The sequence below is a fragment of the Muntiacus reevesi genome, chromosome 11 (assembly GCF_963930625.1).
Source record: "Muntiacus reevesi chromosome 11, mMunRee1.1, whole genome shotgun sequence".
NCBI classification, from domain to species: Eukaryota; Metazoa; Chordata; class Mammalia; order Artiodactyla; family Cervidae; genus Muntiacus; species Muntiacus reevesi.
The window spans coordinates 65,143,659-65,165,652 of record NC_089259.1 but is presented as its reverse complement, the minus strand read 5'-3'; the positions used below and the strand labels follow the sequence as shown (position 1 = coordinate 65,165,652).

The following is a 21,994-nucleotide window of genomic DNA, read 5'->3' as shown; positions in this document are numbered from 1 at the left end:
CTTAATTGTAGGCAGATTCTGCACCATCTGAACCCTCAGGGAATCCCTCTTAGGCTTTGAAAGTGAAAGAAAGTGAAAGTCAAAAGTCGCTCAGTCACATCTGACTCTTTGTGATCCCATGGACTGTATAGTCCATGGAATTCTCCAGGCCAGAATACTGGAGTGGGTAGCCTTTCCGTTCTCCAGGGGATCTTCCCAACCCAGGGATCAAATCCAGGTCTCCCGCGTTACAGGCGGATTCTTTACCAGCTGAGCCACAAGGGAACCCCAAGGCAAAGATACTGGAGTGGGTAGACTATCCCTTCTCCAGCGGATCTTCCTGACCCAGGAATTGAACCAGGGTCTCCTGCATTGCAGGTGGATTCTTTACCAACTGAGCTATTCATGTTTTCCAGGACAAGTCTAGAATATCTCTGTTTTAGAGGGGAGTTTCTAAATCTCAGGCTTCCCTGGTGGTTCAGATGGTAAAGAGTCTGCCTGCAGTGCAGGAGACCCAGGTTCCATCCCTGGGTCGGGAAGATCCCCTGGAGAAGGAAATGGCAACCCACTCCAGTATCCTTGCCTGGAAGATTTCATGGAAGAAGGAGACTGGCAGGCTACAGTCAGACACAACTGAAGAGGCTTAGCAATGCACCTCCCACTTGAACATCCCTCTCACCTCCCTCCCTATCCCACCCCTCTAGGTTTGAATTCCCTGAGTCACAAAGCAAATTCCCATTGGCTACCTTTTTACATATGGTAATGTAAGTTTCCATGCTACTCTTTCCATATAGCCTACCTACTCCTTCTTCCCCCGCCTGCATCAGCTGTTAGTTGTGGCATATGGGATCTTAGTTCCCTGACCAGGAATTGAACCCATCCCATTGCATTGGAAGCATGGAGTCTTAGCCACTGGACCAGGGAAGTCCCTTCCTTAGCATTTTTTAAGGAAGACACCTAGAAATCTGTATTGTTTAATCTGTGCCCCAGGGATTCTTAACCATGAAGAAAGTTTAGGGAACTCTGTACTGGAGAATGGTAAAGGAAACAGCAGACCAGGTTGGGCTGGTGAAGATGCGGTGTCTCCCTGGAAAGGGAACGAACAGCATGTATATTCTTCCTCCTTTCCCTGGGGTTTGTGCTGCAATCATGACTCATTCCTATTTTTAAACGTTCTAATTTTTTTGTCTACCTGTGTTTTCATGTCTCCTTCATTCTTTAAAACATTTCACTGTTTCACAATGTTTTGATTGGTGGTTATTTTCATTTTGGTCTTCAAAGGTCAGTGTTTTTTAAATTGTTTCTAACTATGTGCAAACAGTCAAAACATAAAATTGACTAGGCTTGCCGTTTTCGAGTCTACAGTTGAGTCAGTGGTGTTAAGTCCATTTCCATTGTTGTGCAGGCATCGCCACCATGCATCATCAGGTCTCTGCCTCGTGAGTGGCAGCTTTCCAATTTACTTTCTGAGTGTATTTGTCTGTTCAAGGAACCTCACATACAGGGAATCGTATAGGAGTTGTCCTTGGGTGGCTGGCTTATCACTTTGTCCTCAAAGCTAGGTTAGCTTTTTTTTGAAAAGATAGAGGTCATACATGTACTTAGTATTCATTGGAAACAATTTACTGTTCACCCAGGCCCTCAGCTGGGGTGATGACTTTGAGTTAGTTATGGAGGAAAAGGAAGGCATTTCAGAGAGAACTGCATCCTCTCTGAATGCCTTTCAGAGCAATCAGCTCTGCCTTGGTTCTGTTTTGAAGTCTTCATCCCCTGCTTCCTCCTCCCTCTGGGACTCATTAGCTGAACCAACCAGGCCGTTTTCTTCGCTTGTGACCTCTGGGAATTTTCAGCTCTGGGTACCATCTGGTATTTTATATGCTCCAATCCAGTGAGTGGGAGAATGTGGGATTTAGGGACATGGAACTGGGTAAAGTGTGTAACGATGGTTTTCTGGGAGGAGCTTGTGTTCTTGGCTCTGTGCATTTTTCTCCTAATTCCTTCATATGCATCAGTAAGAAAAATTAAGGCATCGCTGCTGTCTGTATGTTTGGTTGTAAAACTGTATATTGTAAATATTATTTAGGGAGCATCTCCTACTTTGGTCATTTTGTTATTCTTTTCTGCTGCACAGCTTTCATTTTCTGAAAGCTTCCAAAGTGACATCTAAGGGGGAAGGGTAATGCAACTAGTTCTGTGACATTATAAAAGTGAGCACCATTGGTTACTTTAGGTTTATTGCTTGTCCTCCTCAATCAAATTCAACACTTTGCTACGTAGAAAACATTAGGAAAAAGGAAATACCCTTAAAAAATATTATAATTTTGACAAATTCTCAGTGAAATTATTTACCTTCAGTGAGTTTAGAGTGGGTATATTATTTTCCCCTTGTATTCTTTTGATCTGAAAGGAGGCATACTAGCAATAAAATAATTGGAAAAATGGTTCTCAGTTTAGTTGCTGTAAAAGACAGCATATGGCCTCATGTATAAATTCTTAGCACTGAGCATTCCATTTGAGAAGATAGATTATTATTTTTTAGATGTAGGGAAACATGATTCATTAAAGAAAAATGTTGATAGAAGTCTCCCCTTCCTCCTTTTGGGTGCACGGTTGATTTGTATTCTCATTTAGATTGCCTTTTCTTGCTGAGCCCTAAATGTATATTTATGCATATTCTTGGATCTCCTTTCTCTCCATTGTGGAGTTTTCTACCCTTTCTGTGGTTTTCCTCCTTTTTGTTGCCCTAGCTCACCCTGATCCCAACCAGGGTTCTTGGTCTTCCCCAAGTCAAGAGAAATTTCCTAGAGGCCACACGAGACATTCAGGGAAGGTTGTATGTATTGGGGCTTCTGCACTGGTTGCAGGAGGGAAAACAAGTAAACAGATTCTCTTGTTCTCTCCAAATTGAGGACAAGCTCATTCCTTATATGAAGTGAGGGTTGTGGTGGGTTAGGGATCAGGCTGGAGGCGTAGTTTAGGTGGTTTGTCTGTCCTTTTGTGGTATTGAGTGCAGGAGGTTGGGGTCAGGCGGGGAGCACTCTGTTTTTGTCACACATTTGGTTTAGGTCCCAGCTCTTCAGAAATGGCAGTTGGTTCTTTTTGTCTTTTTTGTATCTTTTGGTCCAGAATTTGCCCCACCTGCATATGTGCACAGTTATTTTTAGCCCCATATAGTTTCTTTGTATTTTGTAGCTCTAGGAGGGGTGTGTCCAGGTGTGAGCTTTCCCCATTGCTGCAAAAGTTCCCTGATCCCAGGCCGGGGGCAGGGGAGTTCCCAAGGGATCATCTCAGAGACTCAAAAGCCCTTGGAGAGGATGAAGTCTGAGAATACGCAGAAATTCCCCCTGAGGGGTTCACATCCTTAGCCTGATCTCACAGTGGATATCAGGGGCTTCCACCCACTGGTGGTACTTAAAGTAAAATGTTAGTTGCCCAGTTATGTCTGACTCCACCAGGCTCCTCTGTCCATGGGATTTTCCAGGCAAGAATGCTGGAATGGATTGCCATTTCCTTCTACCAGGGGATCTTCCCAGCTCCGGGATGGAACCTGTGTTTCCTGCATTGCAGGCGGATTCTTTACTCCTTCAGCCACCAGGAAAGCCAGCAGTGCTTGGAGTCCACATGTTGGTTCTCATGCTCAGAGGTTCACTTGTCATCTCTATACATTGGCATTCTGGTGCCTTCAGTAGGTGCTGTGGATTTAGACGAAGGCTAATGGTACTTGCAGGAGCTAACTGCCACATCCTTCAAAGCTTGCAGAGAGCTGAGTAGTTGTGCTGGCTTGCGTGCCAGCCATGGAAAATCAGGCCAGCAACAAGAAAAAGGCGGTGGAGTTGTCAGATGAGAGAACAGCAGGTGGTTGATCTTGTATTGACTTTGTTTTTTATTTCCTGAAGTCAGTTTTTTTTCTCTGCACAACCATAGCGGCAATGTGATTAGTTTTATGGCAATCTCATTAGTTTAATAGTCCCCATTATGTTCATGCTGGTGGAAGATATTAGGCAGTTTCTGCATCCTCCCCTCAAAAGCAGAAATGAATGGCTTTAGATTATGCAATCTTGAAAGCAGATATGACAGCATTACTAAGCAACTCTGGGTAACACTCTGGGAAAAATACAGCAGTGTTCTATTTCAGGTGAGCTAAACATACTCCCAGCCTAGTTGCCTGTTGGAACAATTCCCATTATCTGATATGCTGAATTCTGGGGGGCAGGGCCATGAACCAGGAAATAAGCCAAATGCAAAACAAGTGACTGAGTCTGTTTTCTATTCTGAGTCCTTTAGGTTCTTATTCAGGGTCTGCTACCCTGATTCACTTATATTACAATGCCAGAACCCAGTTTAGAAATAGCAGTAGGTAATGGTGAGCTAGTCAGTTGAAGAGATAACCTGATGGCGGCGGGCGGCAGGGGGGGGGGGGGGGAGATAGAGTTATAATGTATGAAAAACCCAAAAGGCATGGCCATTTGGAGCACTCCATGGGACAGAAGCGCTTCTGTGCACTGAGGGTCATTGGCACTGGATATAAGTCTTGCTGGAGATGAGAGTGCAGCATTAAGATGGTGAATTGAGTTCTCGTCTTTGGTTTTAAAGGCTGACTGCAGCAGGGTTTGGGGGGAGATGCTGTTAAAATGAACATTGGATTCTTAAAGGGTTAATACTTCTCACTAGTCTGGAAATCTCAATTCATGTGCAAAGAACATTCTTTTCTCCTCTGCTCCTTTGATGGTGATATTTGTGTGTCCATACATGGGTTATGGAGTTTCACATCTGATTCAAAACAGTTGAGAAAGGAGACATTGTTTATTTTTCAAATGGAATGACTAATATTTCTTGCACTGTATTTTTTAAAAAGTTGAACGAAATTTACGTTTTGGCCTAGATTATAGAGTCTCTTAATTGTCCCATATGTAATTTCTCTACTCCCTACCCTCCACCTCCCCATAAATGAATCCCTGCTTCAATGGAATTGTTAGGGGAAGCACACTGATTGAAACCGCCCACCCTGGCCAGGCACCATAGTAACCATTTGCATGAGTTGTTTTATGACAGGAGATCCTGATAGGGAATATGGAACTAATAAGCCACCACCAACCGGAAGAGTTCGGGAAAAGTCAAAAGGAGACTCTGTGTCTGTCCACTTCCCGGAATCCCTCTCGCTAGCATCCATCTTGGCTGAGCGATGCGTGCGCCACCAGGAAAGGCTCTGAATTAGAATGATTGGCCAAAGACCACCCGGAAACGAATCCCATCACCATAAAACCCAAGACTGCGAGTCACGCGGCAGAACTGTTCTCCTGGGTTCCCTTACCCTACTGCTCTCCACCCCAGTTCCCTTTCCCAATAAAATCTCTTGCTTTGTCAGCACATGTGTCTCCTCAGACAATTCATTTCTGAGTGTTAGACAAGAGCCCAGTTTCAGGCCCTGGAAGGGGTCCCCCTTCCTGCAACATATGTTCTTTGTCCCTTAAAAAAATTGGTAGGCTTTTATAATTGTTAATCAATATTTAGATTTTCTTGATTTGTTTAAATGTTAATAATGTGTTAATCAACTTACTAATTTAGGTTCAAATTTGATCGTTAGTTTGCCTTTTATTGTTTTCATGGTAGAACTGTTTTACTTCCACAAGGAAAACAAATTTAACCAAATATTGATAATATCCCATTAAATAATAGCATTAATTTGTATGTTGTTTTCTCTAAAGTAGATGTGCACTGTTTTTACTTAGAGGCATGTCCTTCCTATAGGACATGGGTTTGATCCCTGGGTCGGAAAGACCCCTGGAAGGAGGGAATGGCAACCCACTCCAGTTTTCTTGCCTGGAGAATTCCTTGGAAAGGGGAGCCTGGTGGGCTACAGTTCATAGGCTTGCAAAGAGTCGGACCTGACTGACGCGACTGAACACACACTTTATTAGAACTGAAGATTAATTTTCTGTAATTAATGGGGAGCAGTGTGTGGCCCAAAGAAAAAACAGTCCCTCGAAGTTGAGAATTATGTTTTATTTGGTGGGCCTGGAAAATCCCATGGACAGAGGAGCCTGGTGGACTACAGTCCACAGGGTCACAGAGTCGGGCACAACAGAGTGACTGAAAAACAAGCCTTGAATTAGATGATATTGAGTTTTGTTCCGAAATGGAATTCCTCTTAGATTGGTTGTGTTAGTCTGTGTGGGGCAGTTATTTCCATTTTGAACTTAGTCCAAGTACATGGTTCTTACTCTAGTCATGTCCTTCCTGACAGCTGAAGTGAGTGTCTGAGGTGTTCATCAGGAAGACCTCTTTCCTGTCATTGGGGAGAGTCTGCAGTCTCCTGGCGCTGGGTGACCTCACCGAGGCCCGAGGCGTCTGCATCTGTTCATATACAGTGAGGTTCTGGCCAGGTCCCTTCGGGAATCTCCACAAGATGTTCTGGGCTTATCCTCTGCTGTTCCTGCCCAGACTCCAGCCATATCTTCTACTTACGACATCCATTTCTTCCTCGTCAGTCCAGTGACACTTTAACTCTGCTTGGGCACAATATACCCCCAGGTAGAAAACAGGCCAGTCACAGGGCACACTTCTTCCCGGGGGTCGCAGTCCTGCACTGCTGGTCTTTCACCGCCTGAAAACAAGTGCTTCGTATATTTTATGCAACTTCATAGTTTTACAATGGAGGGCGAGTACTCATTATTCTTTCATGGTTGGAAGCATAAATCTGGGCAGATTTGCTTGTAAGTCATGTCTTCCTCATTAGTAATACTACTGTTGCATCATGTTCTGTTTTTTTTTTTTTATCCTGTGTAGCATCTGAGTGATTCTCATGTGACCGATTCTTGATTTCTATGTTGGCTGCAGTGTTATAATTGCTTCATGTTAACTTGTGTTCCAAAACCAGCCTTTTGGTCCATCAATTCCAATTAGATTTATTTGTTTTCTTTTTCCCTTTGATGATCAGTTTAAAGTCAGAGTTGGTGTGCGGTTCTGCCTTCTTTTAGTTGTTAAAATTAGGGATCAAATATCTACTTCTTCAAAATATGTGTTTTCTGCATGGAAAATTACCATTTATTTGTATGTAAAATTGCCTTTAAAAAGTAAGTATGTAAAGTAAGTATTAATATATCCATTTATATTTTGCCCATGTCTAAAGTTATCCAAAAACAAAAGCAAAAAAAGAGTTTGAGGTTTTGTTTCTGTCTGCTGTCTTTGTGGACATGGCTGTCACCACACTGAGGGGTTGAAGGACAACATGGGTCCCTAGAGCCCTGCTGTCAGGGGTCATACTCCTCAACCTGACATGGCTCAAGACCACATCAAAACAAGCTCTGTTGTGTTACGTTCCAAGAGTGACTTGGTATCACCACAGGAATCCAACTCTGCTTTTTTTCATTTCAGGCCCTTCGCTTGAGTAACTCGGCCATGGGGAAGACCACCACAGGCCAGATAGTCAATCTGCTGTCCAACGATGTGAACAAGTTTGATCAGGTGAGCTGCCCCCGAGGGATCCTCTTCCGTTTTCCATCCTTCTCACTGCGTTCAGCTTATTGGGATGCCAGGTTCTAGGGTTTGGTGTTAGCCAGGGTTCTGTTGAGGACATAAGACAAGGGTTCTCTTTGTCCAACTCATTTCCTCTGTTCAACTTAGATGTGATCATGTGTGTTGCCCTGTAGATGAGAACTTTGTTTTTCTGACATGTACAACATGCTTCAGTAACAGACAGGCAGCAGAGTTCTTGCGCAGCTTGGTTAGCGTCCCCCTCGGGTACGGGTCCTTCTGGCGTGGCCCTTCTTGGCACACGGTGTCAGTTTGCTGCCTGAGCTGTCTTCCTCCTCCTCGAGGTGATGAAGGCCTGGTGGGCAGGGGTTGTTCTTTTCCCCTGTGCCCTGTTCAGTGCCTGCTGTATAGGGAGCCTGTGAGGAGTAATGCCAACTGGGTGGTCCCTAGCCAGAAGCAACCTACTTTCCACTGTCCCATTACAATGTTTTTGCACTTTATGAATAGATCACATTACCCAGGGCATTATAGCTTCTAGTCAAATAGTTATTCATTCATCAAACATGAACAGAGGCCCCTACTCAGTTTCAGGGATGAATAAGATTTAGTTTTTGCCCTGGAAAAGCCACAACCTGGTAGGGAGGTAAATAAATAATTACTGGAGAGTGTGGGGGAATTAGACTTTAGGGTGCTGGGCAGCTGGAGGGGACACAAGGACTGAATTCTGAAGTAGACAGAGTTTGGGGAAACCCTAAGCTCACCTCTGGGGTAGGCAAAATGGAAATCTTCCCGGGGCCACCAGTCAACTTCTCCCTTGACATATTCCTGCAGCTGACCTTGTGCTGCCCTGGAAAGTATCATCTCAGGCTGATGCTTAGATTTCTGCTTTAGCAGGTTTAAAACCCACTGTGATCATTTCTGTTTAGGTCCCCATCTGTTCTTTGACAGGAGGTTGTTTTAAATTGTGTCCTTATAGGTTTTGTTTTTGTATAGTCCTAAGAAGGCTTTGTCTTTTTCTTTTAAGGTAACGATATTCTTGCACTTTCTGTGGGCAGGGCCACTGCAGGCTATCGTAGTGACCGCCCTGCTCTGGATGGAAATAGGAATATCATGTCTTGCTGGGATAGCAGTTCTCATTATTCTTCTGCCTTTGCAAAGCTGCATCGGGAAGTTGTTTTCCTCACTCCGGTAAGAGAGAGACTGGTTTAAAAAATTGTTAATATGCAACTGGTTAACATCTACCATTTGCTTGAAGTCATTTGATGGCTCCTCCAGGCACCAAACATGAATAAGTAGAGTGTTCTTAAGCAGAATGTAGCTTAAATGATGTTATTTAAGCTTTATTAAATAGTATTAACTTTAGAGGCCCAGTTCCAGATGCATATGTTTTTGTTATGCTTCTGTTAGAGCCATTTTCAGGTGTGTATATGTTTGTATCTTGTTTTTAATACAATGTTATAAGCACCCAAAGAGTGAGATCAATCTTAAATATGACTTTGTAAAGTACCACAGTCCCAGCAGCCTTTGTGATAACAAAAGAGACTGGTGATGAATTAGAGCTGAAACAGGTCCCAGAAGGTTGGAGGTGGATCATTGTCTAGGTTGTCAGGTGATGGAGATCTTGTGCTATTTGAAGCACATTTAATTTTTTTGTGTGTGTGTGTATACTTTTTCATGTTGTGTTTTTCTCTACTTGGAATTTCATTTCCTACCTTTGCTGTGAAAAGCTGTTCCTTATCCTTCGAGGCCCTGTTCCAGTGCTACCAGGTCTCTGAAGCTTTTCTTGCTCTCCTTTCCCAGTGCCATTAACAACCCCATCTTTTCTGCTCCCCAGCACTTTACTCCTATTTTATTACATCACTGACACTGTCTTCCTATTAGATTTGGGTGTCTTTCTGACTTTTCTACCCAACCACGACTTCCTTGGGCAGGTGGTTTGTATCTAACTCATTTCAGGTCTTCCTTAGCCAGTACTGTAAGTTCTCCAGGTTACTTCTTGAAGTGGGCTGAATGGTTGACTCCGTAATTGAAGCCTTCCTCCCTTTGTACTTTGAGCAGGATCTGCCTGTGTTGTCAGCTTAGGATAGCTGCAGGGAATCATTTGATCCCTGGTGCTTGGCTGTGCCCCTGCTGCTGTCGGTAAGGAAATTCTTGCTGTGATCACTAAGGCTCCTCTCTCACATTTGTCCCCTTAGGAGTAAGACCGCAGCCTTCACAGACACCAGGATCAGGACCATGAATGAAGTTATAACTGGCATCAGAATAATAAAAATGTATGCTTGGGAAAAGTCTTTTGCAGACCTTATCACCAATTTGAGAAGGTAAGTTTTTGTACACACATGTATTTTCTGGTTTCTTTCATATTTACTGAGTGGTTTAGTAGAAGTCTTCCCAAGTTTTCAGATTAAAGTGAACTTAAATACTCTTTAGTTTACCCTTTATACATGTTGCAGGAAGGTTAAGTAGAATAGGAAAGACATCATTTGAATAAAGGAATAAATACATATGCTTCTTACTTAGATAGAAATTAAATAACAAGTATTTCTTATACCGTACATCCCAAATGAGCAATGATTTAGGATGTTAGCATTTAAAATGATATTTAAATTGAAACTATAACTTATATAGCATAGATGGGAAGATTATAGAGGTTGAGTGTACATGTATCAGGCCAGACTTTATGAATCAGTATTATTCCAAACAGAGCCATAAAAATATTTTTTATGCTTTGCTTTATTTATGTTTACAGAATTTTCATTTACATATCTGATGAGTGTTTGTACTCAAGCCCAGGGTTCTTAGAATTCCCTGACTGCTCCCTGTCACCTCTCACGTTGTACCTTTGTGGGGCCCCTCCCTCTGCTGGGAATACACTCCCATCTTCCTTCTTCTCCACCAGCCCTGACTGACTCCAGCTCATCTTCTCAGGTTCCTCATCCCTGTGACCTGCCCTGACCCCGCTGCTCCGAGTTAACACGCCTCTGCTCTTTGTTTCTGTGCTCACTGCTCCTGTCTGTTATCTCTCAGTTTTGGGGTTGCTTGTTCTCTTTCCTCCAATTTCATGAGCTCCTGGTGGGAACAGTCATCAGTGAAGAACTCAGCCCAGGACTTGTTATGAATGCTGGTTGAATGAAAGTTCAAACCTTGTCTGATTGACCCAGAATTAAGAGTGTGACATCAAGACTCCATTTGGTTGGAAGGGTGAAGTGGTGGTGAAGTGTGTGGTCCTTGTCTCGGGGCAGCGCCCCGGGTATGTGTTGGTCCTTTAATGGACTGGAACCTAGTGGTTCCGAGAGTAAGAGAGAGAAAGAGGCTGATATCCCCTGGTTTACGCGGAAAGCCAGTAGAGCCCTGTTCTTAGGGCTCGCGCTCTGCACGTAGGCACCAGGCGCCCTCTCAAGTGGGTGAAGGCACAGTGCGCCTTCTCGAGAGGGTCTTAGAAGCCCGGGCAAGAAAGTGAGCTCAGCGGGCCTCCGCACTCCAAGGAATTAGCCAGAAATAGGGGGAGAGAGAGAAAGACAGACAGAGAGACAGACAGAAAACGGGGACCAAAGCTCTGATGGAGCAAAGGTGTTTTAATCAACATGGCGTGGGCATATACACTGTCTTACCAGGTGGTTATTCTCAGCAAAGACAAAGATTAAAATTCCAGACTTACAAAACAGAAGATGATCCCTATCAAAGAGAGAGAGTTGCAAACGATCATCTTTTACCATTTGGCTCATAAAAAGGAAGAGGTTAATTATCACTGTAATGAGAAATGCCTGGATTCCTCAGCCCCGGGAAAGGCGTTCCTCTCCTCTTAATTCCTGAATATTCAGGAATCTATAAGGGCCAGAGGGTTCCTGACTGATCCAAAACAGCACACAGGAAGCCTCTTGTTAAATGCTTCCTGACAATTCCGCCTATTTTATTATATTAAAAAAAATAAGGTCTTGACCAAATGTGTTTTGTTAGTATTAACCAACCCTAGAAAGGCAACGATAAACAACAAATACAATTATCAAGACAATCACCAAAGTTAGTTTTAGATGCTGAGGGTAATACTTTGAATCCATGCTTGTGGGTCTAGCGCGGATAATTTGTTCAGCTAAAGTTTCCAAGTTAGTGGAAGTGGGCAGACCTTTAGAAAAAGTTTCAAAGATTTTCTTTTGCAGTAATTGTACATTCAGAGGGTCATTATCACGTAAATGACATTTGATTTGTTCGCAATAGTAGGTACTATGATTGAATTAAACAGGAGTATCACAGAATTGGCAATTAATACAAGTTACAGATCAAGTTGTAAATTTCTTATGGCTATAACAAAAGGAAGTGGGACATAGGCCTGTATGATACGACTGATTATAGCGAAAGAAATAGTTACTATGACCACGACTGGTCTCTGTGAAATCTCCGGTCCAAATCCCAAGTTCTTTGGTGCTGGCAGCAAGTTTCCATATGTTTTATATGTCTCTAGTTCAGACCCAGTTTGTTTATTGAGGATGATTTGAGGAGGAGGATGTCAGCCAAGAAGTCCTTTGTCATGGTAATATTAGTAATGGTTGTGTTAGTCACCTTTTACATGATGTTTTTTGTTCTTTCCCTAACTCTTTCCCTAAAGTTTCAGTAGTAAACGTGGTTCACAGACAGAAAAAGGGCAGTAATGTCCTAAAGTTCTCCTTTGGAGGCAGGACTAAAGCCCAAGTTTGTAGGCTGATGTTTATGCATAGTTTTGCTGGGCCCATACACAAAGGAAGGACTTCATAACCTAAAGAAATGTTACTTAGTTTTCCCTCCTCCCCAGGGTGTGAGGGTTCCAGGGAGGGGGCATGTGGGTGGAGTCATTGGTTGTTACCCTGTGTCCATTTTATGACCTGAAATAAAGGGGGAGTTTGGTAATTAAATTAGCTAATCTGGCTTGGGGGGGGGGGCGGTCGCAGGCATAGGGATAAGGTTTCAGCACTCTGAGGCATTCCCTGTTGAGAAATCAGATTCTTAACTTGATTAGTGAGGGTTTTTATTTGTCCCTAAGTGGGGAGATCACAGGGTTCGCTGAGGGTGGAGCTTTCTGGAGATCTTTAGAGCAGCCTTGGTCTGTATTGGAACTTCTTCCTCCCCGGGATTCTGTTGTTTCCATTTTGAATGTGTGGGGGGTGCCGCTTGGGTCGAATTTTCCCAGGAAAAAGTTTATTGGATCCACCTGGGGAAATATAAGCATACCCCTTTTCCCGTAAGATTAATTTCTCAAATTTCTATTGTTTATTGAACCCGTCTTGGTCCCAAATGGGCAGAGGAAGAGAAGTGTCCTTCAATTCCTCGAAGTCTTTCTTCTCTTGTTAAAATATTTCCCTGTGGTAGGTTTAAAAAATGTAAAACAAATAAAGCTGTATTAATAATAGTTATGGGTTTAGAAAATATCTTATGTTGGAATCTAGTAAAGTCTGATTTAAATAAGGAAGACAGTAGTGTATCTGTGTATTCCCCCTTCTTTAATTTTTTTATTTGTAACTTTAGTGTGTGATGTGTTCGTTCGACTATGTCTCCTGTCTGTGGATTATAAGGAATACCTGTAATATGTTTAATAGAAAAAGATTGTAAAAATTGTTTAAAGTATCTAGAAATATAAGCAGGGCCAGTGTCTTAATAGAACTAGGAGTTTATGGTGGAGGTTTTTATATCTTTCAATACAAAATCTGAATATTTAGAGTCAGAGACTGTATTAATGGGGTGAGGATATAGGCAAATAACTTGAATAAGAGCATATAATTTATTTTGTTGAGCAGAATGAAATTTAGTGTAAAGGCAGGTTTCCAAGCAAATACAGTTTTATTAACATAGCTTAAGAGAACATTTGCGTGAGTGAAACATATCGGTTTGTCAAGTCTGTTTTGAATGTTAGGCAGAACCAACTTGAAGACAGAGTCTGGGGTAAATGTATAGCACATTAACATAGCTTAAGACAAACATTTTCCTAAGAAAAATGCATTGGGTAACTCAGGGTTTGAGAAAAGTTAAGTACAAGTGAAGCCAGGTGTCATTATGGCAACATAATATTTTAAGAGAAACCTCTTTTTAAATTTGTATAGAGAAGAAAAAAATATATATATATATCGCTAGTTTGTTTTTTTCTGCTGCTTAAGAGAAATAAAAATGTCTGACACTTGCAGCCTATTTTTTCCATTTGGATACCCCTGTCTTTTTTGTCTGTTAAGTCAAACTACATCAGTCAATAAAAGACTGAAGGTTTGTGGGGGCAGGGCCACAAAAAGTCTAGTAGGTATTCTAGGGAGGACTGCTTTGAGGGTAAAGGAGTTTAGGGGCTGGTATAATCCAGGGCAGCACTGCTGGATGTTGAGGGTTTGAGGGAAAAGATGGAATTTGTCCCTGGTTTTTGTTGAAAGGGACCTGGGAGGTCTCTTGCTTGGAGTTTCCTGGAATAGGTTTTTTTTTTAATATCAAATTTAGATTTATACTCTGTAGCCCAATGCATTTTTCTACGGCAGTAAGGGAAGATTTTTGGAGGTTTTTTAAAGTTTTCTTAGGGCAACCTCTTTTTAAATGGTACTTATCTCTACATGTATAGCATCTATTATTTTCCTCTTTTTAAGGAAGCAGCCATTGTTTCAGCTAGCATTTGCATCTTTTGAGTTTTTGATTCTATTTTGCGACAAGCCTTCAAATAATCAAAAATAGTCTCTGTAATCACAAATTGGGGCTATAGCCCTGTGACATTCCTGATTTGCATTTTCATAAGCAAGTAATTTTTCTAGTTGCCTTTTAGCTTCTTCTCCAATTACTGTACGAGAAATGGCAGTTTCTAATCTAGCTAAGAAATCGGCATACTTTTCATTAGGTCCCTGTAATATTTTAGTGTAGCTACCTATAGGCTCCCCTTGAGGAGTAATTCGATCCCAAGCTTCAAGGACCACTGTTTTTAATTGATCATGCAACAAAGGAGGGCATCGTATTTGAGCTTTTATAGCGTCAAATTGTCTGGTGCCAGTTAACATTTCAAAAGTAATTTGGTTTTGCTCTAGCATTTCTGTTAGCATGATCTCTGGCTATATCTTGAAACCACATTGTCCATTGAAGATACTCTCCTGTTTTAAGGAGAGCAGTTAAAATTCCCCAATCATAGGGAATAAAGTTTCCAATAGAAGACAGCATTTAGAATCTCTCTAGTAAAAGGCAAATGTGGCCCATACAAAGTTATGGCCCTTTTTCACTTGTATGTGAAAAAGGTTAATACCTTCATATTGAGGTGTTATTTGCCCCTGAGCGTCAACATTTCTTAAAACTGGAAAAGCGGCTGATTCATGTCAATGTATGACTAAAACCACTACAATATTGTAAAGTAATTAGCGTCCAACTAATAAAAATAAATGAAAAAAAAAAACTGGAAAGGCAGAGAAACCTTCAGCTTCAGAGACTTATTTATTATTAGATTATTTTTATTCAGAAAGGTGTTGTCAATTTTAATGTTAAAAGGTGTCTTAGGGGAGTCTTTGTCAAAATCATTAGGTTTTATTGAGGGAGAGACATTGGGATGTGTGCCCTCTGGCAGGGGAGGAGCCCTTGGAGCAGCCGGGGCAGGGTTAGTAGGAAAATCTTGAAGTATCTTTTGTTGTTCTAATTGGGCCTTTTGTAAGGTATCATAGTCTAATTTATATTCATGTAATAAGTCTTCTGCCTGTTGCCGAATATCGGGAGGGCTAGAATTACCTTGAAATTGCACAAGCACAGTTTCAATGAGAGCCCATAGGGGCCAGAAATCTTAGGGAACCAAGGGTTACACTCAACCACTGTGTGAAGGCAAGCCTCTATTCTCTGGTGTGAAACTGAAAATCCCTGAACTTTAAACAAGTGCTGAAGTAAAGTAGAAAAGTGAGGGGGCTTTCCAGCTGATTCAACCCGTGTCTTAGTACTTGCCGGCCTCAATAGGCCCTTGGGGTCACTCCGTCCAAAGCCACGTGTACCAGAGTCCCTGTATCCGGGCGCCACTTGTTGGTCCTTTAATGGACTGGAACCTAGTGGTTCCGAGAATAAGAGAGAGAAAGAGGCTGACATCCCCTGGTTTACGCAGAAAGCCAAGAGAGCCCTGTTCTTAGGGCTCGCGCTCTGCACGAAGGCACCAGGCGCCCTCTCCAGTGGGTGAAGGCGCAGTGCGCCTTCTCGAGAGGGTCTTAGAAGCCTGGGTAAGAAAGTGAGCTCAGCGGGCCTCTGTGCTCCAAGGAATTAGCCTGAAATAGAGAGAGAAAGACTGAAAGAGACAAGGGGACCAAAGCTCTGATGGAGCAAAGGTGTTTTAATCATCATGGCGTGCGCATATATACTGTCTCACCAGGTGGTTATTCTCAGCAAAGACAAAGATTAAAATTCCAGACTTTCAAAACAGAAGATGATCCCTATCAAAGAGAGAGTTGCAAATTATCACCTTTTACCCTTTGGCTCATAAAAAGGAAGAGGGTACTTACCACTGTAATGAGAAATGCCTGGATTCCTCAGTCCGGAAAAGGCGTGCCTCTCCTCTTAATTCCTGAATATTCAGGAATCTATACGGGCCAGAGGGCTCCTGACAGATCCAAAACAGCACACAGGAAGCCTCTTGTTAAATGCTTCCTGGAATGCAGTGTCTCCAGGACGTGAGGGATGGATTATCTTAATTTGTGTCCATTCCCTAGAAAGGGGCCACTCACATGGGGCGCTGAATTCATATCTTGGATGTCGATGCTTCTTTTAAAACCTATTTCCTACACTTTTTTTTCCAGGAAAGAAATTTCCAAGATTCTGAGAAGTTCCTACCTCAGAGGGATGAATTTGGCATCATTTTTTGTTGCGAGCAAAATCATCGTTTTCGTCACCTTCACCACCTACGTGCTCCTTGGCAACGTGATCACAGCCAGCCGTGTGTTTGTGGCGGTGTCGCTGTACGGGGCTGTGCGGTTGACAGTCACCCTCTTCTTCCCTTCGGCCGTCGAGAAGGCGTCAGAGGCGTTCGTCAGCATCCGAAGGATCAAGGTTTTCCAACACTTAACTTTATTATGTTGTGGGTGGATTTTGTGTCTTTTTTTTTTTTTTTTTTTTTTTTTGGCCTCTTTTTATTTGGTGTCAATGTGTTTCAGTTAGCTGAGGTTTACTTTTCTTAGTGCCAAGGCTGGCAGTCATTCCGAAATGTCTCAGTACTGCCCTGTCTTCTGATACAGACTGCATTGTAAATGTCATATGATCTCGGCTCACTTATGGCCGGCCGGTAGTATGAGTCGCGGGGTACAGGCTCTTGATGACTGCAGGATGATTAAGTTGTTTGAAAGGAGGAGCTGCAAAAGGAGGACTGCATCTCCTGTGCTCCCTCGAATGACTAGGTAGTGACTGTGCTCAGTCCTGGTGTGAATAGGATTCCTCTCTGGGCTGGGAGGGGAGGAACTTGCCGAGAGGTCCCTGCTCCTTAGGCGGTAATGGTGGCCTCAGATTCACTTAGTTCTTTGTATCTAAAATAGATTCTTTCCTCCATAGATGTTTCACTTGATTTCTGAGCTTCCCCTTTTGATTTGCCTCTTTGTCTCTGCCCTTTTTCTGTTAATGCTTAATCCTCTCTAGCTGCCCTCTTCCTTTCAATCTAATGATTTCAGCATACCCACAATCTGTCCCGCTCTCTATTTAAAAAGTGTCCATAAATTGCCAGAGATGAATAATTTCCGTCACCAAGATAAGACCCTGTAGACAGTTAAGGATTTATGTTTTTATGAATCAGTCAAAAATGAGGATGAATTGGCTCTGTGAGGCGGCCTGGGCATCAACTTAAGTGTTTGGACTTTATAAAACATCTGATTTGTTTTGTTCGCATGTCTCCACAGTGATGGTTGGCCAATAATAGACCTCTAGTGAAATTAGCTTTGGCTGTGGTTTTGACTTTATTTTTTGGTCTTGCCATAAAAGCTGAGATATTTTACGAAGTTTCTGTAGTATAAAAAAACTTTTGCACCTAAAACAGATCAGTCACATGAGGTCAGTTCTGGTCCCCTGAGTTTATCTTTCTGATGGGGCTGCTAGCAACACTGTTAAGGAATGGTCCATACAGTTCAATAAAATTTCTTTCTGCTTTCACATCTTGAAGCAGAACACTTAGGAATGAATTTGGACCATAGTAATGTTCTCAGTGACACGGTGACCTGTCCAGAGGGAAGCTTCACATGTGTGTTGTGTTCCTGTGGTTTCGTTATCACTGCTGCAGGGCTCCCTGTGTGGTCCAGGATCTCTTAAACTTTGTACACATCATCTAACTTCGTTTTGACAGCAATTGAATGGAGTAGCATTAATGTCCCTACTTTACAGATAGCGAAACAGGTTCCTATGTAACAGGTGAAATAGCTCACCCATCCTCCCGCAGCTTTCAAATGACAGGACTAGGATTCTGCCCAAAGCCTGATTTTCTTTCTTTTTTTTTTAAACCACTGTTCCTATACCTTGCTTGTACCTTCTGGCATGTCGTGGCTCACTCCTTTGGGCCCCCTGGGTCACCTTCTCCTCTGTCTTTGATTTAAGCAAATGCTCCTGATCCTGCACCAGCCCCGTGACGCTCTCCCAGCACTTTTGTTTACCCTGATCTGGGGCTTCCATGTATATGCACGGCCAGCCCTGCACTGCCCAGCATCATGTCAGGTAGAGTGATGCTGACTTCCTGGGAGTGTTTAAAGTCCCAGGCTGCTTTGAGTTTTAGGGCTGGCAAGTCACCTGCAAGGAGAAGAACAAGAACTTGTTTTTATCTCTTCCTTGTCTCTCCCTTGGATGTGTTCAGGCCCAATTAGCAGGAGTGGAAGAAAAGGTCAGCTGAGTTTACTGACCTGAGTGGTCAGAACTGGGCAAGGTTTGATCACAGGTGGGCTGTAGGCATGGCGGGCATGTAGAGTTTAGAACAAGGTGTGGTATTGAGTCCTGCTGCCCCATTGCAGGGTGGGACTCCATAGACTGGGTGATCATTACCCAGGATTTCCACTCAGGTCATGTCTGGGATCCCTAGGAAGGAAACCCACCACCCCTGCCCACCTTGGAGAGAGTGCAATGGTCTCTTTATTTTTCTCTTAGTAATAAAAGTGGACTGAAGATTTTGGCATTGTGCTACTGCAATAGGATTATAAATATCTTGTCTTAGAAGCACCAAAAGTCTTCAGTGTCTTTTATATCCAGTGAAATATGTCTCTGAGGTTAATATTGTTCAGAAAGCTATGTAGGTTTTCCCTTTACAGCCACTGGGAAGTAAGTCTTTTTGGCTGCAGTTCTGACGTTGATACTTTTCTGCCTGACCTGTTCTGGGTCTGCACTTCATGGACCTAATGGCCACTTAATTCCAGCTTTTTCATCAGCCTGAGCCCTGGGGGAAAAAATGCAGCCAGCACTTTTGGTTCCTTTACAAGCCAGTCATGTGTTGGAATCTCATTTAACCTCTAGAAGATTATACTGTCTTTCCCCACTCAGACCTATTATTTGTGGACAAATGCTCAATAAATTTAATTCTTCATTTAAGGCATAATTTTTCCTTTTTTAAATCAGTTTTTTTTGAAAGTGAGGAATTTCTAGTTGACTATATACACACTGGATATTGAGTTTTTTGGTAACACGCTTAAGCTAAAATTTTATTTTCTGTCTAGACAAGTTGGATAATATATACATACAACCTTTTGCTTGTTGCTGTGTGAACTCAGACTGTGTAAGGCTGTAGCCATGCAGTCAGTGAACAGTCAAATCCATGCAACCACTGCATGGTACAGTCTCTTCCTTTAGCTAATGCCTCTGATGGGCTGATTTTGTGCAGGGCTCAGTCTTAGTTGAAGTTGGACAGTGTAAGTGCATGAATGACATAGTGTCTCCTCTCTATATGACTTACTGTCCCCCTGGGGTTTCAAAGGTGGGGAGGATGGTGGCAGCCTCCAGGGTTCTGAGCTGGTTCCCAGGAGGATTAGCAGTTGAGATGGACCGGAGGGATGGATGAGATTAGTACTCAGGGTGTCTAGGCAGCGGCCACTTGGGGACTGTGAACTCAGGTGCTGGTGGGACATTGTGGGTGTTTAAATGTGGTGGACATGTTCAGTCGTGCTGTAAAGAGATCAAGAGGGAGTGGAGTTGAGGTAGGGTCAGTGGTGGTGGAGAGGGCTGGGGAAAGAACCAGCAAAAAAGAAAAAAGATAAATCAGTATTTGAAGTAATTACAGCGAGTGAGATGCTGAAATTATGTTGTTTCAAGAGGAACAGAGAATTGGCAGAATAGGCGAGAGCTGGTACATGGCTGACGATGGGAGACGTGTTGTGGAGAGAGAACTGAGGCTGCGGTGGTTGAGAGTTTGCAGAGGAGTGCTCAGACCGCCATCCGTCCATCCTTCCTCCTGCTGGATACAGGCTCGGGGTCGGCAGGAGTATCCGTGCCCCGTGTCCAGGTTCTCGGTGAGCCTGGATGAGAGGAGGAGGGAACAAGTGGATTGTGACTCCCACCAGCTGGTCTCTGGAGAGATGCAGGGATCTCTTCATTTTCTTGCACAGAAGCAGGGTTTTGTTTTTACCAGTTCTTTTGAAGTTGAAGGTGCAAACACATTCGTAGCTTTGTGGCACAATAGATGAGGATGTCAGGGACTTGAAGGCTGTTCATGATGTTTAGCAGAGGGTTCCTGCTCATGTGTTGTTCTGTTTCTCAGACGTCCTCACGTGTTGTGTCTGTTGCCACCTGTGTTGGTGGAGATTCGGTTTGCCTCTCTCGGTCCTAGAATTACCCGTCCTGCTTACAAGTTGCTTACAATTACCCAAGTTGTTTACAAGGATATTTTGTTTTTCTCTCATGCAAGAGTCCTTTTAAGTCTCTGAATGGATTTCTTGGAGCTGCCATAAAAAGTACCCCAAACTTGGTGGCTTAAAACCACAGAATTATGTTGTTTCATAGCCTTGGAGCCTAAAAGTCTGGAATCAAGGTGTCAGCAGAGTCAGGATCCCCCTGAATCCTACAAGGGTAACTCACTTCCTCTCCTCTGTTAGCTTAGGAATTTGCAGGCAAACCTTGGAACTCCTTGACTTGTAACTGCCATCACTCCAGCCTCTGTCTCCATAATCACATAGTTCTTTTCTGTCTCTGTGTCTCTGTTCTTATAAGGACACCAATCTTATTGTGTCCAGTGCCCACCCTATCCACTGTGAGCTCACCTTAATTGATTACATCTGCAATAACCCTATTTCCAAATAAAGTCATGTTTGGGGTTAGGACCTTATGATATTTTTTGAGTGGGATTTACAGTTCTCCCCAGAACAAGTTCCATGTATGTATGTATATATAATATACTTTATTGCATGTTATTATAATAATGAATGTATATATGGTGTGTGTATATATACATATACTTCATTGTATGTTATTACAATAGTATATAATATTGTATGTGGTATCTGGTTTGTTCTAGTGTAAACTACACATTACGTACAGTTGGCATAGCAGTATGTAGGCTGCATAAATTTTTTTATTGAAGATTCTAAGGAAGCAATTCTTTTCATTTATTCTTTGTTCCTGTAGTTTAAATAATGTAATCTATGTGTTTCCTTCTTCTGTAGAACTTCCTGTTGCTTGATGAGATAACACAGTTCCACTCTCAACTACCATCAGATGGTAAAATGATTGTGAATGTGCAAGATTTCACTGCTTTTTGGGATAAGGTAGCAAACTTTCTATTACAAGATCTTGACTGCTGAAAGGTTTCTTGGAGAATATTGAGGTTTTATATATGGCATAAATGTGATTTATTCATTTACTGAAAGTATGTTATCAAAAATTCTCAGTGAGGAGTAAGGTTTGCATGTGATAGAGATTCAGTGTAAAATCAGCCAAAGACATTTGACATGTGGCTCTCAAGAGACCTATTAAACCATTTGGAACTTAAAGTACATATGTTTGTAATGGTAGAATTTGCAGCATTGGAGAGAAAATGCCTCAGTTGTGTTACGGGTTAACCAACAAATATACAACCAGTCACTAAAGACAGCAGGTTTTTGGGAATCAGTGTACATTTTTGGCCTTGATGTTGTCAGACCATTATTGCAGCCTAGCAAGACCACGCTTGCGTGCTCTGCCCTGTCTGACTCTTTGCAACCACATGGACTATAGCCCTCCAGCCTCTTGTCCATGGGATTTCCTAGACAAGATTACTGTAGTGGTTTGCCATTTCCTACTCCAGGGGATCTTCCTGACTCAGGGTTTGAACACTTGTCTCCTGCATTGCAGGCAGATTCTTCACTGCTGAGTTAGATATTTTGCTGTGAGTTAGGGTGGGTGCCCCCCATGCTAAGCTTCTGCATGGTTCCGGCTAGTTTGTTGGCAGCCAGGGGCCAGGAGGAGACAGCAGGTGGGCATAGTGAGCACCGGTGATTGCCAGTTGAAGGGGTGCAGTGTGTGGAAGCTGACAGGGAGAACTGAAGATTTTCTAGCACTTGGTTCCTTGTGGCTCAGCTGGTCAAGAGTCTGCAGTGTTGGAGACCTGGGTTCAGTCCCTGGGTTGGGAAGATTCCCTGGAGAATTTGTATAGTTCAAGGGG

General features: G+C 42.8%; 1 protein-coding gene across 3 annotated transcripts in view; it reads left to right on the top strand.

The window, feature by feature from the left end:
- Nucleotides 1–21,994, top strand: part of LOC136144034 (ATP-binding cassette sub-family C member 4) — a 190,755-nt gene that overhangs the window by 58,179 nt on the left and 110,582 nt on the right. For all 3 annotated transcript variants that reach the window (XM_065901617.1, XM_065901615.1, XM_065901616.1), the window contains 5 exons: nt 7,354–7,443; nt 8,477–8,640; nt 9,648–9,773; nt 16,203–16,452; nt 21,018–21,119. In XM_065901617.1, the coding sequence (XP_065757689.1) occupies nt 7,354–7,443; nt 8,477–8,640; nt 9,648–9,773; nt 16,203–16,452; nt 21,018–21,119 (732 nt within the window). The remainder of the gene's footprint in view (nt 1–7,353; nt 7,444–8,476; nt 8,641–9,647; nt 9,774–16,202; nt 16,453–21,017; nt 21,120–21,994) is intronic.